The following is an 18,210-nucleotide window of genomic DNA, read 5'->3' on the forward strand; positions in this document are numbered from 1 at the left end:
CTGCCAGCAGTTTCTAAGACAGTAAACCTAGTGTGAGAACTGAGAATTTGCATTTCTAATAATTTCCTAAGTGTTTTGAGGCTACTACTGTTGATCCAATGATTACACTTTTAGGGTTACTGCATTAAATAATCTGGAGTGGGTTGCCATGCCCTTCTCCAGGGTTCTTCCCTACCCAGGGATCCAACCGTCTCCTGCATCGGCAGGCCGGTTCTTTATCACTAGCACCACCTGGGAAGCCCAGCACACACGCAGCATTAGATAATACCGCAGGCTTATTCGATATTAATTTTCTATATATGTGTTTGTGATAAATCTTTGATTCTGGAGTTCTTGAAAATTTTAAATGCCCCCCCATACCCTTAAGCCATGCATTTCCTGGGCCAGTAATATGCTATAGAGAAAGGGCTAGACCTAATAGGCTGGACATTTTTGCACAATATATGTTGAATGACCAATTGGAATAATTCAGTCCAATTTTGAATGCAAGACACACATAGGCAGGTCAGGTATTTATAGAGGCTAAGAGAAGCTTAATTCTGTGTGTGATCGTGGTGCTTAGTCACGCCCAACTCTTTTCTACCCCAAGGACTATAAACCCGCCAGGCTCCTCTGTCCGTGGGATTTTCCAGGCAAGAATACTGGAGTGGGTTGCGATTTCCTTCTCCAGGGGATCTTCCCAACGAGGGATCAGACTTGTGTCTTCTGCACTGGCGGGCAGACTCTTTACCACTGTGACTCTTGGAAAGTGCTTAATTCTGAGGGAACAACAAAACTGGTCAGGTCACCAAAACAGCCTCTGTTTACCTGGGACAGTGTGAACCACATTCCACTGCCATGAGGCCTGTGCAGCTGCTAGCTGCTCCCTGTGCCCCCGCACTTCCTGGTGTGCGCTTACTAGAAACCTGCATCTTTTCTGCTAACAGGGGCAGCTCTCCCTTGTTTCCTGAAGATCCTCCTATTCTTTTTGATAGCTGACATCTCCAGTTCAGTCACTCAGTCGTGTCCGACTCTGCGACCCCATGAATCACAGCATGCCAGGCCTCCCTGTACATCACCAACTCCCAGAATCAAACTCACGTCCATCGAGTTGGTGATGCCATCCAGCCATCTCATCCTCTGTCGTCCCCTTCTCCTCCTACCACTAAATCTCTATGTAAGGAAACGATATTCAAAAAGAGATACAATTTTTCCATCTGCCAGAATGCCTTCAAATTCTTGCAGTTCATGACTCTTAGGGAACATCCTGGAACTGTCATAAAAATCAGTAAACATCTCGTTCCAACATCCTGCTTTTCTCCTCCCTGACAGCCTCAGCTAGTTCATTCAGTGAAGACAGCATTAAAAAATCTTAGCAGGTTTCTCCACCTCTGGCCCCTTCAGACCTTTCCCAGAAAAGGAGAAAGCCGATTGTAGCTTCGAAAGGGTGCGGGAAAACTAATGCCACAAGCAGGTACTGTCTACAGCGGAAACGGTGGTTTTAAAGGTAGTGAGCTTTTCCTTACGAAGGGAAAATCAAGATGCTGCATAGCTGCCTAGAAGCGGCCACCGAGAGGATAGCTGCCTGAAGTGTCTCCCGATTCAGAGATTAAGAGGTGATTGGGGAGCCGCTCTCGGATAGAGGGGAACTGGGAGAACTCGTCGTTTTTTGGTTAACTGCCAGGAACCAAACTTGGACTGAGGCCCAGTTCGGAACCAAATGGGGCGGGCACTTCCCTATCCGGGCATCTGGCGAGATCCTCAGTCAGTCTTCCGACAGGCACTGGAAACGTCACAAGTTGCGCTCCAGTTTGTGTTGCAACGTCATCCTGCAGCGCCGGAAGTGGAGGAGTAACGTGAGCTTCTCGGCCTCAGCCGTCTGGAGGTAAGGCGGTTGTCGGCCTACCTCGTCTGCCTGCCGTGTCGAGAGCCGTGAGTGTGGGCCTCAGTCGAGTCCGCTGCTACCCCAGAGTAATGTTCCCTGAATAACACTCTCACGGCTCTTTCCCGGCAGCCTAGCAGGCGTTGCTCCACCCTCGGGCTCTAAGGCCCTGGGCTTCCCATTTCCCTCCTGCGGTGTTTCGGCGGCTGGCGGCGCTTTTGTTGGTCTTCACTGCACTTCGCGTTGGTTCGCCTGTGCGCCTGACACCTGAACCTAGCTTATTCGGAACACAAGCAGAAGAAAGATTAGAGAGTGGGTACTGTCTGACCCAAGGAGGCTTCGCAGCCTGTCAGCAGGGACTTTGTTTTCTCCAGAAACGCTCCTTGAGAGGAACTTGAGGGCCCTTCACAGCATCCACAGCTGGCCTTGTAGGAAGACCAGAAGAATCAAGCCTTTTCTCGTGCAGACCAGTGTTAGCGGTTCAACAAAGCAAGGCTATAATTTCCATGTGGAATTAATGTGGTCCAGGTTTGGAGCCTTTTGAGAATTTGAAATATATCGGGAGCCATTAGAACACTGGGGACAGGACTCCTCTCTTCAGGGAGACAGAATATTTGTGTCCTGTCACCTTCGTTGCAAGCAGTGTTGTCGGATGATCTTTTAACATTTCCTTATCATGTTTTCATCCTACCTTTACTATTAACGAGAGTGGTAATGGTGTTGAATGCTGGTTTTTTTGCCAGATGCTGAACTTTTTACATCTTAATTTAGCCCTTGTGACAACAGTGTGGTGTAGAGCCATAATTAATATCGTTTTCCAGCTGAAGAAATAAAGACTTAGCTTAAATAACTGGCCTCAAATTATACAGTGAGTAGGGATGGAGGGAAGATTTTAACGCAAGCAGTTGTATTTCAGAGGTCTGAATGTTGTTCACAAATTTACATTGATTGTCTTCAGCTGTTTCTCAAGTGCCCAGTTGTTATCTGCTATTTTAGGGAGAAAATTGAGTTTATCCGATGTGCTTTCCCTCAAATTTCTACCCTTGCTTTCTCTTCATACACTCATCAAGGTTCATACCACCTATCTATACCTTTCCTTCAATATCAGAGGATGAGCTGTCTCCTGATCAAAACAAATTCCTTTACCTTTACTTCTGACCTTTCTTTTATATTTTCCCCATGAAACCGTGCTTTCATTTGTCTTTTCTTGTCTATGTCCCAGTCGTGTATAAACAAGGTCAGATTACTCAGATCCCTGCTCCTTATCCTCCAAGCCAGAAAGAAAAAGTTCCTGGTGATCCATCTTCCTTTAGCTCGCATACAGTAACTCTCTTCTTATCCAGACGTTTTAAAGAGTATTCTAAATTCTGTATCCAACTCCTCACCTCTCATTCCCTTCTGTGGTCTGGCTTTCAGTTCTATTATTCCCCTAAAATTTTATACAGTAGTCACTAGTGACTTATTATCAAACCAAATATACATTCTTTAATCATTACACTTCCCTGGTGGCTCAGATGGTAAAGAATCTGCCTGCGGTGCAGGAGACCATGGTTCGATCCCTTGGTTGGGAAGATCCACTGGAGAAGGGAATGACAAACCGTTTCAGTATTCTTGTTTGGAGATTCCATGGGCAGAGGAGCCTTGTGGGCTACAGCAATCTGCCTGCAGTGCAGGAGACCAGGATTCGATCCATGGGTTGGGAAGATCCCCCGGAGAAGGGATTGGCAACCCATTTCAGTATTCTTACTTGGAGAATTCCATGGATAGAGGAGGCTGGTGGGTCACAGTACGGTCACAAAGAGTCGGACATGACTGAGCGACTAACACTTTCGATTATTACTTTTGCTGCTTTTCAAACATGGTGATGCTTTTTACTCCTTTGCTTTTCAAGACAGTACACTAAGCTGATTTATTCAACAAACATTTACTGTGATATACAGATGAACACATCAAAGTGCCTCCTTCCCTTGAAGAGCTTACATTTTAGCTTTTTTTTCCTGAGTGCTTCCCTCACCAGTAATTTCTCCTGTGGATAATCTTCCCTCCTTGTCAAAAATGTTGGGTGTTTCCAAGGCTTGTGACTTTGGCCCACTGTTCTTTTTATGCTGTACACACCGCTTGAATGAGCACATCAACTAGCATGGCTTTAACTCCTTCCTGTATGCTCCCCAATTAAAGTGTCAGCTTAGACCTCTGCTGAGTTTCATTCTCACCTCTGGCTACCCTGCTGGACACCTTCACCTGCTAGTCCCACGGACTGTTCAAATATTGTCTTCTCTGCACTTACTCTTAGCACATCCATCACTGTCTTGTTGATTTTATCCTCTAAGTATTTCTCAAATCAGTTCTTTTTTTGTCGGTATTACTGTCTTACTTTGAACCTTCTTTCACCTGAAATATGATGGCCTTCTAACTGGTTTCCCTGCCTCTAGATCAATTCCCTGCATAACTCTTCTTTACACTACCTACCATCCTCCCAATGATCCTTGAAAACAAATCTGAGTCAAAGTCCTGCTTAATAATATTTAAAGATCTGTCCTTTCATTCATCCTATCTTTTCTCTCATTAAGCAAATATTTATTGTTTACTAAATTGCAAAACCCATTTGAGCTTCTAAAGTTTGAACTTCTCAACCCATCACCCAGGGCTCTGCTTCATCTGGACCTGCCTGCATCTCCAGCCTTGTATGGACCTCATACTTTAAAAGGTTGCAGCAGTCCTGAACTGCTTCTTCATGTGTGTACACTGTCCTATTCCTTTTGACTGGAATCTTCTCTTCGATTCCTTCCTCCACTTCCTGCTCCTCAGCTAATTAGGCTGCCCACTTTGACCTAATTAACCCAGTTCATATATAAGTCTCATTTTAGGCCCATCTCTTATAGGAAACCTTCCTTGACACCTCCTTTCTCCAAGGCTAGGTTGGGTATTCCAGCTTTGTGCTCCCACAAAAACCCTTTTCATAGACCAGTCATTATACCTTTCACCTTTGTTGCAGTTGTCCTGTAACAAATCTCTGTCCTCCACAAGACTTAGCCTCTCGAAGGCAGGTATGATGTATTATGGTATTATACCTGCATCATACAGTACAGTGAGACTTTTGCTGTCATAGAGCTGGCAGTTTATGGAGTTTTACTGGATGGGTTATATTGACAATTCAGAAACAGCCATCTTTCTGTGCTCCCCATATTCTAAAATACTTCATTCCTAGAAGTTGGAACTGTAGGCTGAAATGGACCAAGATACTGCTTAAGGTTAGTTACATAAGCATTGTGTCATCACTGCTTCAGCCTCTCAAGAAGTAGTAAATGGGAGCATTATAACGTCAGAACCTTAGGGAGACTGAAGCACCTGAGTGTGTGTGTGTATGTGTAGGGCAGGAGGGGGAGTTCCTCTTATCCTGCAAAAATCAGTCATGCTCTCAGCTGCCCATTGGATTCCTTCCTGTCCTTGCTCTTCAGCTGTTCTCTCTCCAGGCTCCTTTTTATTATTCCTGTGAGTCGTCAGTCACCACATGATATGTTTCCCAATGCTTAATGAAGACGTGCTTCACTACTCATTAATCAGTTTCCATCAAGTGCAAACAGATCCCTTTGAGCACATAGCATGTAAAAGTGGGGCTTGCCTGTAGCACCATCATCACTTGACGCCCTGGGTCAAGGATTTTAGATTTACAGCTGACTCTTCATGCTCTTGCATGAGCTTCTTCACAGAGGAGCTGCCTCTTAGACCTAACACTGGCCCACATTACGTTAACAGCCTCCTGACTGATAGCTGACTCTAGATTTCTCCACTCCAGCCTGCCTACACACAGCGTCATTTCACTCGCTGTGCAACCCAGACCCTGGCAGTGATCTCCTGTGGATTGTTAAATTTCATGGCCTATTACTGTTCTTTCAACACCTTTGCCTTGTTTTGGTGACTCTCTGGGGCAGTTCCTCTGGGTCAGCCAACCAAGATCTGCTGCTCACTCCTCACCCATGGCTTGTCACTATTGAAATCTGTACGGTCACAGATTTTGAAATGGAAAATGTCCATTTCAATGTCCAAGTGCTTTTTGAAATGGAATGTCCACTCCCACTCCTTTTCTTCCTTATCAGTCCCCTTGGCTCTTGGCCTTTTCTCCTGCACAGTTTCCGAAGCCTGCCCTGATTACTGCATGTCCTCAGCACTCATTTGCTCACTCTGACTCGCGTTATCCTATCTTTGTAAATGGTAATGAAACTCCGATGTTTAAAAATATGGTTTCTTTTCCCTTCCCTTTGGATACAAAGCTTGTGGAGAGGGGCTGATTAAGTGCTGCCTTGCCTGCAAGAGGCATTTCTCAGAGAGAGGACATTAGAGGCTTCAGCATTGATAAGCTTCTGGAACTGAGGGAAGCGTCCCAAAGATCTAGTCCTGTCCCTCTCAGTTCCGTGCTCTGCCTCCTTACGTGATCTCATCCTCTTACCCTAAATTCTATGACATATTGATGCCTCTCAAATATATACATTCAATTAAAGACAAATATTTCTGTTTTGTGTCAGGGCTGGTCATAACTCTTAGAGCTTTAACAACCTTTGCCTTTATAAGCCTCTGATTCTCTCTCTTCCTTGAAACACTTTCAGGTTTACTTGAAACTGTGTCTCCCGAATTGCAATTCCTAAGACTCCAAATAAAACACTTTGTAGTCTCAAAAAAAAAAAAAAAATTATTCCCCCCCATCCCGTCCCCTCTTTGAGCTTTATACTGTATATCCCAGTGTGACTCTAGCATCTTCCATAGACAACTTAATCTAACTGTGTTTCAATCTGAAATCATCCTTTCTTCACTTGTCTTTTATCCCCAAATTATGTTTTCTGTGTATTCTTCATTTTGGTTAATGAGTATTTCCAAATTAAGCATCTTGGTTGCTGTCTCCCTTGTTACTCCCGAAGTGCAGTCAGGAGTAAGTCACCCTCACAGTTTTTCCTGGCTTTTTCCTCTTCATCCTCTTTGTTCAGGCCTCTTCCCTCTCCCACATTTCTTCTCTTTCTCTTCTACTGATAACTCTATGTCACCATGAAAGTTGTTTTACAAAAGTACCAGCACCTGTAGTAGTGTCAGTGCAGGTTGTGTATCGAATAAAGGTGCTATAATCACACTTTAGAAATAGTAGGTTTGTTTATTTAATATGACAATCTTCTGGCAGATGGCAGTACAATGTATTGTTCCAACATCTGTATGTTACGACAGTTAAGGACTAGAAACCTTGATACCTGTGGAGAACATCCTCTGTTCTTATGTCCTCAGTTCTCTGTCAGGCAAGCTTGTCCTTTAAAACCAAGTGTAAATATACCTTCCTCATGAAGCCTTTTTGACACTCCCTACAGGAGTCAGTCATTCCTTTCTCAGGGCTAAGGCCATATGGCTACTCCCTTATAGTGGGCATTGCATTATGTTGTAATAATTGGTATATGAGTCTGCCCTGTTGTACTCTAGGCCCCTGAAGGATAGGGACAGTGTTTCATCATTCTTTGATCCTCAGCAGGTAGCTTAATGTCTAGCATGTACAGTATATTAATAAACATAAATATTTGATTGCATAACATGATTCAGGCACAGAAGTAAATATGTTACCCACTTTATCTTCTTTAATCCTCACGACTCCTGCATGAGTCCTGTTATTATCACATTTTATAGGTGAGGAAATTCAGACTAGGGAGGTGAAGCCACTTGCCTCGAGAATGAGCAGCCGGGAAGTGGAATGTGTGCTGGTGCTGGGTGTGGCCCGGGAGGACAAGTTCTAGTTTTTCCAGGGCTTCTTTTGTGTTTTGTCACTCAGAGTAATGACGCGGGTGTGCTGGCTGGTGAGACAGGACAACCGGCACCAGCGAATCAAACTCCCACATTTGGAAGCTGTCATGGTTGGGCGCAGCCCAGAGACCAAGATCACCGACAAGAAGTGTTCTCGACAGCAAGGTAATTGGCCCCAGGATTGTGGAGATTACTGTGTTTGGTTCCTTCAGATAGTGATCATCAAAGATGCACTTTCCCTGAATGCTACTGATGAAAACCTTTTCTGTGCCAAATCAAAACTCAGCAACTGAGCTCTTTTGGCTGATGACAGGGCTCTGTGCACTCCTGATTCCACCCTCTGAAAGTGGGTTCATATTCAGTGTTGGGAGCAGACAGGTTCCATCCTGTACTATGGGGTGGTGGAGCTGAGTCCTTGCTCCGCTTTGCCCAGGGAGGTTCCTCACTGGGCAGGGAGACAGCTGAATTCTGGGATTTCCAGGTTGAAACCATGTCTGAGAAGTGATGGTTTCATCCTTTACACTTTGCTATACACAGAGGGAGCTGTCTTTAAAAGATGATGGCACCTGGCTCTTGGACTGTCTTTTCTGGAATTTAATGAAATGAAAGTCCTTAGGAAGAATTTTTACCGTGTGCCTCATTTTTTTTTAACCTGTAAACTCCAGACGTGCTCACTGCTCTCAGGCCTCCCCTGCAGTGCGTTCCCCATGGCAGGGGTTCTTGAGACTTGGAGTCTGCAGCAGTGATCCTAGCTTTCCCCACATGTTAATATAAATGGGCAAAAGATACCGCTTCTTGCTCTCTGTCCCCGTTGTCATGACAGCAGCTGTAAGGGTGTGTATGTCAGCCCATCCGCTGCCTGTCCTCCCTGGAGAGAAGCTAGGATGTCTCTCCTTTGCTCCCTGTCTCTTGCCAGAATTTTTTTGTTCACATCTCTGAACCCAAACGTTTGGTGTTAACTTCTTCCCACACATGCTCAGACTGTTCTGTCCCAGCAGTCCTCTGCACTCCTCCTACCCAAGGCCAGCTGAACTTCAGTTTCCCAGGAATGTATCTTTTACCTCTTTCTCTGTTGAAGGGTTCCGATCGTGTCATGTAATAGAAGTCTGATTTGATCCTGAGCTATAAGAGCTTGTGAGGGAATTGGGTTCCATTCCCTGATTTCAGAGCCTATAATCCCGAGTGGGTCAGGGGCTCTGAATTAGGGAGACTTGTGAGGATTCAGTGACTCTGCCTTATAGAGATACTAGCAGTGCTTGAGGGAGCATGCACACTGTTGGGTACTGTATGGAAGAACCTGGAGCCCTAGTCCCCTGAATAATGAATGATTTTGCTCATGGGTCTTTGAGGAAACCCTTGTCACATTGCTTCCTAGAGGGAGGCTTCATTGTCTTGTAGGGATAATAGGAACAAGTTGCTGGTTCTTCATGGCATTTGGGTTTACCTTTTTTCAATCTCTTTCAGTACAGTTGAAAGCAGAGTGTAACAAAGGCTATGTCAAGGTAAAGCAGGTATGTCTGTTTGTATCTTGGATTTCCATGTTCTACTTGATGATTGTCTTACACTGTTGACTTTAGAGTGTCTGTACCAGCCAGTAAAGGCTCCTTGGTCATGTGTGGAAGTGACAGAATAACAGAAGTGAATATTAAGCATAGTACTGGGCATGTAGTAAGTGGTGAACATAGGAGTAGCTGTATTACTAATGATGTTATATTACTGCTGCTATTATAATCATTTTCTGATTACTCCATAGGTAGGGGTCAATCCCACCAGTATTGACTCAGCCATAATTGGGAAGGACCAGGAGGTGAAGCTGCAGCCTGGCCAGGTCCTCTACCTGGTGAATGAACTTTATCCGTATATTATAGAGTTTGAGGAAGAGACAAAGAGCCCTGGCCTGGAGACTCACAGGAAGAGAAGGAGGTCAGGCAGTAGCGATCCTGCAGAAAGGCGTGCTGCCCCGGAAGCTGAGCCCCGCCCAGGACTGGAACCTGGGAGCAGCCCTCGCCAGTGCTGTATGCCTCCAAAGAAGGAGAAGGATGCCTCCACCAGAAAGGTGAGGGAAGAATGCTGGGCAGGTGGCATGGAGAGCAAATAAAATGTAACATTGCTTGTTTTGTACGCAGTCAAGCCCAGACATGCGTGAGGGATTATTATGATGAGAGAGTCACTTGTTTATGTCACCAGTCACTGGGATGAATATCCCTTTGTGTACTTTTCTCTTGAATTCCTTAGGTAAGCCACTTGAAGGTAGGGTGATAATGGCAGTGTGCTTCACATTGAGCTTCTAAAGTAGGTCAGTCATCTGTCTCTCTGTACAAGGTTAACATTGCAACACTCTTCATAGATCCCGTGATTCACATCCTGATGTCAAAGTGGAAACTTAGGTTGTAGATGAAGTGGGAGAGGGGGAAGAAGATGCAATTCACACTCTGGTGTGTCCAGCCTCTTGTCTAGACATGCAGCTCTGAATATGGGAAGAGAATGGGAATAGCTTATGGTTTATAAAGGAAAAGATTGAGGTAAAGGGATTAATTTAATTCTTAAAGACTGACCTTACTTCCAAGTTTGGTTGATCTTTGCTGACATCCAGTGTTAACTAATGCCAAATTTAACCATCTTGTTTGCAATTTACACTGTCTTTTTTTGTTTGTTTGTTTTAGGAATCCTTGGGCCACTGGAGTCAAGGCTTGAAGATTTCTATGGAGGACCCTAAAATGCAGGTCAGAATAAAATTTTGGCATCAAAATACTTTTCACATTGTAAATGATCACTCCACAGAGGTCATAGCTACAAATGAAATCAAAGGAGATCAGTCCTTCTGAATGAGATTTGTTTTACTAGGCTATTTTGTGAGATCAAGTGGTTTTTCTCATTGTCAGTAAGTTACAACTGGAATTCTTTAGAGAGAAAGCTAAGTTTTTCAAATGAGTGTCTTCTCTGCATTGTTCTTCCTAAACTTCTGGGTACTATTATGGGACGTTATGTTAAACTTAGTGTGGTCCCTTTCAACAGAGTGTCAGTGACTGTATGGTGACTATAGTTATGGCTGCCCTGGGATTAATAGACATCATCCTAGGAGGGGTCTGAGTTCTTAAGTTACAGCCTGGGATGACAGGGGGCAAGATCTGATAGGGCTTCTTGGAACACGTGTGTGAGTCATGTGATCTGCTGGGCTAGAGTGGAGGAGAGTGATTTGAATTGAGACCTGCAGGGGCTTTGCATCAATTCCACAGGAACTGTTCAGCAGTGTGCCTCTTTTCTGGGCTCTGTGCGTTATAGTGACCGAAAACACAGACAGGAGTCAACTAGGCCCGTGTTGGCGTTCTAGACGTCCCACGTGGTGACTGTGTGACCTGGCGCATGACGCAGCTCATCTGAGTCTCTGTGCTCTCATCTGTCAAAATGGGGGTCCTAAGACCCTCTTCACAGGATTGTGGCAGGAATTAAGTACGTTAGTGAACCTGACAGTACCTAGCACGCACAAGATGTCCTGGTGACGTCTGTTTCCTTCTCTTGTGCCCCTCTGCTAGGTTTACAAAGATGAACAGGTGGTGGTGATAAAGGATAAATACCCCAAGGCTCGCTACCACTGGCTGGTCTTACCTTGGGCCTCCATTCCCAGTCTGAAGGCTGTGACCAGAGAACATCTTGAGCTCCTCAGACACATGCACACTGTCGGGGAAAAAGTGATTGCTGACTTCGCTGGGTCCAGCAAACTCCGCTTCCGTTTGGGCTACCACGCCATTCCCAGCATGAGGTAAGCCTTGTGGGGAGTGCCGGTGTGTTCCGGTTCCATCTCGGCGGACAGATGAATTCAGCCTGGGTCTGCTGAGTGTGCTGGTCACCCCGAGGTTCAGGGGATTGGGTGGGGTGTTTCCAAGGCAGGTGGGCTGAAACTTGCATGCTTTTGCCTGACTTGCTTGCAAGCCTTGAGTTCCTACTTCTGCTTATAATTTGATAACATACAGTTCTTTGTTCTTCTCAAATGTAAACTCTGAGAGCCTAACTTACAAAGCACATGAAGCAGCTTTATTACCTTCAGGTGAAGAACTGTCACCTGAAGGTAATAAAGTGACTTTTACCAGATTTTTCAGACGTATCAATAACCTCTAAATGATTAGGGACCATTGCTTTGAAGGAGACAGATGTCACTGACTTCTTTTATGACAGCTTAGATCTCAGATTTAAGATAAAATGAGAAAAAAGTGTAGAGACTGTTATCTTTTGGCTCATACCTGGAAGGATTCAGAAAGGAATGATTGATACTTTTCAAAGAATGCAAGCAGGGCAGATCTCCCAATTCTTTTGAGTTAAGCAACAAGTGGACTAATGGAATTTCTGAGTTTTTGTTTTGGGGTGTTTTTCTTGGGGGGAGTGTAAAATACATAATATAAAATTTATTTTAACAATTCAGTTGCATTAAGTACGTTCACATTGTTGTGCAACCATCCCCACCATCTATTTCTAGAACTTTTTTTCATCTTCCTCATCTACCCCTCATCTACCCCCAGCCCCTGGCAACCACCATCCTACTTTCTGTTTCCATGAACTTGACTACCCTTCACTTTCACTTCAGGTACCTCATGTGAATGGAATTATATAGTATCTGTTGTTTTGTGGCTGGCTTTTTTCACTTTAGGGTAGTGTCATCAGGGTTCATCCATACTGTAACATGTGTCAATTTCTTTTGTTTTATTTAATCACCCAACATTCTTTACATTTTATTAGGTGGATAATTGTGACTTAGGTTACTGGCCACTTGAACACATGAAATTTTTGTGCTACGTTTTTTCCCCATCCATACTCTTTGTTTTAAATTGAGGCATAACTTACATCCAATAAAATGCACAGTAAGATCTGTAGTTTAATCAGTCTTGACAAATGTATATGCCATGTAACTATGACTGTGATCAAGATAAAGAACACAGAACTTTTCTATCATCTCCCAGGAAGTTCTTTTGTGCTCCTTTTTCTTTAATCCTCCCCTTAACCTCCAAGTGCTGTTCTCATTTTTTTCAGCATAGATTAGTTTTGTCTGTTCCAGAACATCGTATAAATGAAATCATACAATGTCTACTCTTTTTCTGTCTGGCTTTTTTGGGTCAGTGTAATAGATTTTGAGATTCATGCATGTTGCATGTATCATGGATATACTTCATTTTTTTGTTCTTGTGTAAACACCTAGAAGTGGAATTGCTAGGTCCCAGGGTAGAAATATGTTGTATCTCATTTAAAAAATATTTTTAAATATTGTTAAAACCTTATTCACAACTATAGGGCAGAAAGTCACGCATGATCCTATTCCCCTAATGCTGCGTACCTCATGATGACAGCCCTTGACCACAGAACCCTTTTCACATAGCAGTCGTGGTGTCCACACCTTTTTCGTATAATAGATGCTAAGGAGATTGCTAAAGGCAAGAGCTGTGACTGGTGTGAGTGGGAAGCAAAATGAGCAGTAAGTTGTCAGACACATATCCTTTTATGATCACTCTTCAGAAGTTTTTTTTTTTTTTCAGAAGTTTTAATAAATTAAACCTAGGAAGGAAAAAGTAACAAAGTAAATATTTTTTCTATTGTAAAAGTAATATATTTTCAACTTAGAAAATGTAAATAAAATATGAAGCAGAACAAAGATCTTCCATAATATCACCGCTAATTAAACTCTAGACCTTATTCAAATTTCAGCCATTATCCTTTCCATTTTTTTTCTGCTCCAGGATCCCACATTGCATTTATTTGTCGTCTCCCTGATCTGTGACAGTGCCTCCTCCTGTTCTGGTTTTCACGACCTTGACACTTTTGATGAGGACTGGCTAGTTGTTTTATGGGATGGTTCTCAATTAGAGTTTGTTTGATGTTTTTCCATGATTAGATTGAGGGTTTTTTTTTTTTTTTTGGCAAAATACCCCAGAAATGATACTGTGTCTTAGTGCATCATATCAAGGAGTGCATGATGTTGATCGAGACAGTTGTTGCTCCTGATGTTCACCTTGATCACTTTATTAAGGTGGTGTCTGCCAGGTTTTTCTACTCAAAGTTGCTATTTTTCCCTTATAATTGATCAGTATCTTAGGGGGAGATGTTCTAAGATTATTCTACTAAATTTTTTTCTCCTCAGACTTTTGCCCAGTGATTTTAGCATCTACTGGTGGATCTTGCCTGCATCAGTTATTGTGGTAGTGTTTACTCCATGGTAATTTTATGTTTCCCTCATTCCTTCTAATTTATTAATCGGAATTTTTCTGTGTGGGAGAGTTGTCCTTTCTCCCCCATTACATATTTATTCAATACATGTATGGACTCATGGATATTTATTTTATTATATAGGTTTTAATTTAATCTGTCTCTAGTTTCTTGCTCATATTGTTCCAGCCTTGGTCATTGGAAATTCCTTTAGGTTGGTTCCTGTATCACTTTGACATGCCCCAAACGTTTTTTGAGCACACCTTTTTTTTCTGTCCCCTTACTTTTTGTAACAAGGTATTCTAGGCTTATCTTATGTTTTTCCTGTTCTTGCTCTGGAATGAACCACTTCTCCAAAGAGCCATAGTTCCTTTTATTGAAGAATGACGTAAAACAAAACTAGATCATGAAGTTTCTGTAGAGAGAAATGGTTGGTTCCAGAGTGTCTTTGCTTCTAGGTTCTCTGAGCAGATGGAACTAGGAAATACACACATGAATTCAACCCACACGGATACATACACCTCTCTACTTATTCCTCTGTTTACCAACCTGTGCATGTGTATGAAAAATGTGAGTTCATGCTGATACTTCTGATCCAGTCCTGTTTCACAGGTTCATTGTTGTCTTCTCCTTTCCTTTTTTGTGATTTCTTTCTCCAGTAGTGAGAAGTTTGGCTCTCATTAGCTACAGTTAATTCACTTATGTATTCATTCCCAGTATAAACATAAAATAGTTGCAGAATTGCTTATCTACACTCACGTGAGAAAGACATTTAATCACTAGAGTACAGTATTTGTATAGCGTTCTTTTTATCTTTACAGAATCAAGTCAAAATACTGTTTTCCAAACTTAATTAGGTTAGTTATTTTCTTTCTGACCTCCTTCAGTGTGGTTCCCCAGGTTTATTTGTTACTGCTTGTACCATTTTAAATTCCCACAAGGTACTGTTTGGTTTTGATGATTTATTGGGGGAATGTGAAATATTATTGATTCTGAGTCAAAGCTGTACAAAAAGTCATCCTTCTTGGTTTAACAAGTCCTAAAGAGAACTGTTGGTTTTCTACCTCAAACCTGTTTTTCCCTTAAGCTTCTTCATCCCAGCAAGTGGCACCTCCCCAAACCCACATCTAATCCATTAATTGTTCCTGTTGGTTCTGTTCCAGAATATATTTAAAACTGGATTGCTTCTTGTCATCTCCACCTTTATAGCTCCTGTCTGAAACATGATTATTTTTGGTTTGGACTGCTGTGGCAGCCTCCTAACTTCTCTCATATCCATCCTAACCCTTCCTATAGTCCTTTCTCTACACAGTAGCCAGAGTAATCTTTTAAAGTATCAAGCAGATAATAGATAATAGCATATGTGTGTGGGCCAAGTCACTTCCGTTGTGTCGACTCTATGCAACCTCATGGACTGTACCTGCCAGGCTCCTCTGTCCATGGGATTCTCCAGGCAAGAATACTGGAGTGGGTTGCCATGTCCTCCTCCAGGGGATCTTTCTGACCCAGGGGTCCAACCCACATCTCTTATGTCTCCTGCCACTGGCAGGCGGGTTCTTTACTACTAGCACCACCTAGGAAGCCCAGATAATAGCATTCCCCTGCTTAAAATCCTTCAGTGGTTCCCCAGTGTAATCAGAATAAAATTCAAACCCTCTGCTAACCTATAGGACCCTTTATGATCCAGTTCCTCCCTAGTGCCTGCTCCTTGTTTCCAGCCATTCCGGCCATTATTTTTCTTTCTGCCACTCAGTTGCACAAAGCTCCTTTTCATACCAGGGCCTTCACATGTGGTCAGTCCACTTCCTGAAACTCTTTCAGATCTTTGCTTTCTCAGCTCAAATCTCTGCCTGGGAGAGGTTTTCCATGAACATCCTAGCTACTTGAAGAGACGGCTTCTACCCCCTAGGCACTCTCCGTCCCATCTCCCTGTTTTGTTTTTTTTTAGCATTGTTGCAGTAACATTTTGAATTTTCCTTGTTCATTTGTTGACTTATTAATTATTTATCTCCCTTCATTACAGCATAATTTCTCTAAGGACACAGGCCTTTCCCATTTTGTTCACTGCTAAATTCCCAGTGCTAGAACAATTTTTGGCCCTGGTAGGTACTTCATGAGCAGTAAATATTCTTAAGTGAATAGGTGAATGAATGGAGTTAAGTGGAAACACTGTCAATATTTTGCATACTCATACTTTTACTTTTTGGCATTCTGATTAAGCTAGCTTTAATGGTAAATCTTTGTTTCCTCTCATCTAGCCATGTACATCTCCATGTGATCAGCCAGGATTTTGATTCTCCTTGCCTTAAAAACAAAAAACACTGGAATTCTTTCAATACTGAATACTTCCTTGAATCACAAGGTAAACAGTGTTGTTTATTTATTTATTTTTTTAACAGTGTTGTTTAATTTTTACCTTTGTTTTAGTTTCTCAGCTATTCTTATAATTGATTCAGTTGTTTCCCTAAATAATAACTTGGCTTCGAAAACTAACATACAACTTTGTGTTGCCTATACAGAGAACCCCATTAACAGAAACTTGATCATTTGGATTTTAGTAGGATTGCCACTTTGCTGTGAGCAACCTTCTTGGGGGATGTAGAATGCTGTTATGTCGGAATCAGAAAAAATTCAATGGGGGGCTTAAAAGGTTGTCCAGAGAATTATTGGAGTTCATGGATCTGAAAGCTCTGAACAGTTTTTTCTTTCTTTTGCCAGCAGCTAGGAGGAGCTTGGTGGCTGCCTTCTGTCAAGAGTGGCTATTTAACAGGGGAAGCCTGTCTATATGTAGAAAGGAAGAATTTTCCATTGTGTATACTGTGGAACTTAAGTATGCTGGAATGTTAATTATGACCATGGGCTAACTAGGGTTAAAGCCCTGTGATAATAAGCCTTTGACATAGTAACATGGATTGCTTAGAATGTATCCTAAAGGAATGTTAATTATCTCAGAAATAGGTTGCTCAGGGAACTCCCTGGTGGTCTAGTGATTAGAACTCCATGCTTTCACTGCTGAGGGCCCGGGTTCAGTCCCTGGTTGGGGAACTAAGATCTCACAAGCTGTGTGGTGCTGCCAAAAAGTCAAACAAACAAAACCCATTGTTCAGATTTAGAATCTGACCAAGCATAGTTTCCCAACAGTGAGTGTAACCCTCAGTTTACTTGATTTAAGGATACTTGGCATATTTGGAATCAGGTTTTCCTTTTTTTTTTGTATCTTGGCTTTCCAGAGTAGCTGGACTCTGAACATTTTTCCCTTGCAGCTGTGGTTGAGATGGTGCAAGAGGCTGGCAGAGTGACCGTCCGAGATGGGATGCCCGAACTCCTGAAGCTGCCCCTCCGTTGTCACGAGTGCCGGCAGCTGCTGCCTTCCATCCCTCAGCTGAAGGAGCACCTCAGGAAGCACTGGTCCAAGTGATTCTGCGGAGCCTGACCTTCTGTAGCACGTGTGCCTGATTGTTGAGAGCAGATTCCTGGCACCTGTCCTGGATTGCATGTGAACTTTCATTTCTTGAATTAAAACATGCATTTTTTCTTTTTTTTACAAAGCTTGTTGTATTTCTGAGTACACAATATGGCATGACCTGAAATAGTTCAGGAATTAGGAATTTGGGTTTGTCGTGGATGTGTTCTCTGGTGAGGGTGGCAGGGATAGGCCTGGCCCACCATCTCCAGGAGTCACGTCAGGTCTGACTAATGGGGAACAAAGCCTTGTTCAAACTGACCAAACACAGAATACGGAAGCAGAGAGCTGCTTATAAAGTCCTGTTCTTTACATTTATTCTCTCCTCAGAGGTAGGCGGTGCCGTTTTATCCGAGCAGACATAATGATTTCTTGTTTGCCCCGAAGGCACTGATTGTTCTCAGACCCTAATCTGGTCTGTAATCTCTCTCTCTCCCTCTTCCGTAGGGGCATTTTGTTTCTCCTGTCCCTTTCATTCCTTTCCACCATTCAAATGCTGCTTTCTCAGGAAGCCTGTCTCATCAGTTCTCCTTCACTCTGAGCAAACAGGCTGGTGACAAGGTATAGGGATGGAATTTTCTTCTAATATCAGGAGCACTTGGATGGTAAGGAGATACTCAGCAATATATTTGTTCCATTTCAGTGGTCAAGTCTTCTTGGTTGGCCTGCTTGGATCTGTTGTCTGATTAGGTAATTGAAAACTATCAGGAGTTCAGCTAGTAGTCACAGAGTCGGTTCTGATGCACAAAAAGTAGTTGTTGAATGAAAAAGTTGCGTAGAACCTCGTGGTTTCACTTTTCCCTCAGAACAAATTTGGATAGAACAGTTGGATTAAGTTGATTTATGGGTAACATCAGAACTAAAGGTGAAAGGAAATCTAAAACATTATTTTTGAACAATTGATCTATTTGGTGATGTGACTTTT

General features: G+C 42.9%; 1 protein-coding gene across 5 annotated transcripts; it reads left to right on the top strand.

Moving 5' to 3' along the window:
• Positions 1–1,770: 1,770 nt before the first annotated feature.
• On the top strand, positions 1,771–17,364 carry APTX (aprataxin). 5 transcript variants are annotated; one of them, XM_043927899.1, is made up of 8 exons: positions 1,771–1,864; positions 7,662–7,798; positions 9,098–9,144; positions 9,387–9,689; positions 10,297–10,356; positions 11,167–11,393; positions 16,081–16,184; positions 17,086–17,364. In XM_043927899.1, the coding sequence occupies exons 2-8, from the start codon at positions 7,666–7,668 to the stop codon at positions 17,238–17,240; spliced, it is 1,029 nt and encodes a 342-aa protein (XP_043783834.1). In that variant the 5' UTR covers positions 1,771–1,864; positions 7,662–7,665; the 3' UTR covers positions 17,241–17,364. The 5 variants fall into 5 exon arrangements, with proteins under 5 accessions (XP_043783834.1, XP_043783837.1, XP_043783835.1 ...); XM_043927900.1 differs by having other exon boundaries at positions 1,811–2,389; positions 17,053–17,364; XM_043927898.1 differs by having other exon boundaries at positions 1,812–2,389.
• The last annotated feature ends 846 nt before the right edge of the window (positions 17,365–18,210 follow it).

This window comes from Cervus elaphus, chromosome 16 (genome assembly GCF_910594005.1).
Source record: "Cervus elaphus chromosome 16, mCerEla1.1, whole genome shotgun sequence".
Taxonomy (NCBI): Eukaryota; Metazoa; Chordata; class Mammalia; order Artiodactyla; family Cervidae; genus Cervus; species Cervus elaphus.

Coding starts and splice junctions, on each gene's coding strand:
- APTX (XM_043927898.1), top strand. Junction 7,799..9,097: donor GAAGTGTTCTCGACAGCAAG/GTAATTGGCCCC, acceptor AATCTCTTTCAG/TACAGTTGAAAGCAGAGTGT. Junction 9,145..9,386: donor GCTATGTCAAGGTAAAGCAG/GTATGTCTGTTT, acceptor ATTACTCCATAG/GTAGGGGTCAATCCCACCAG.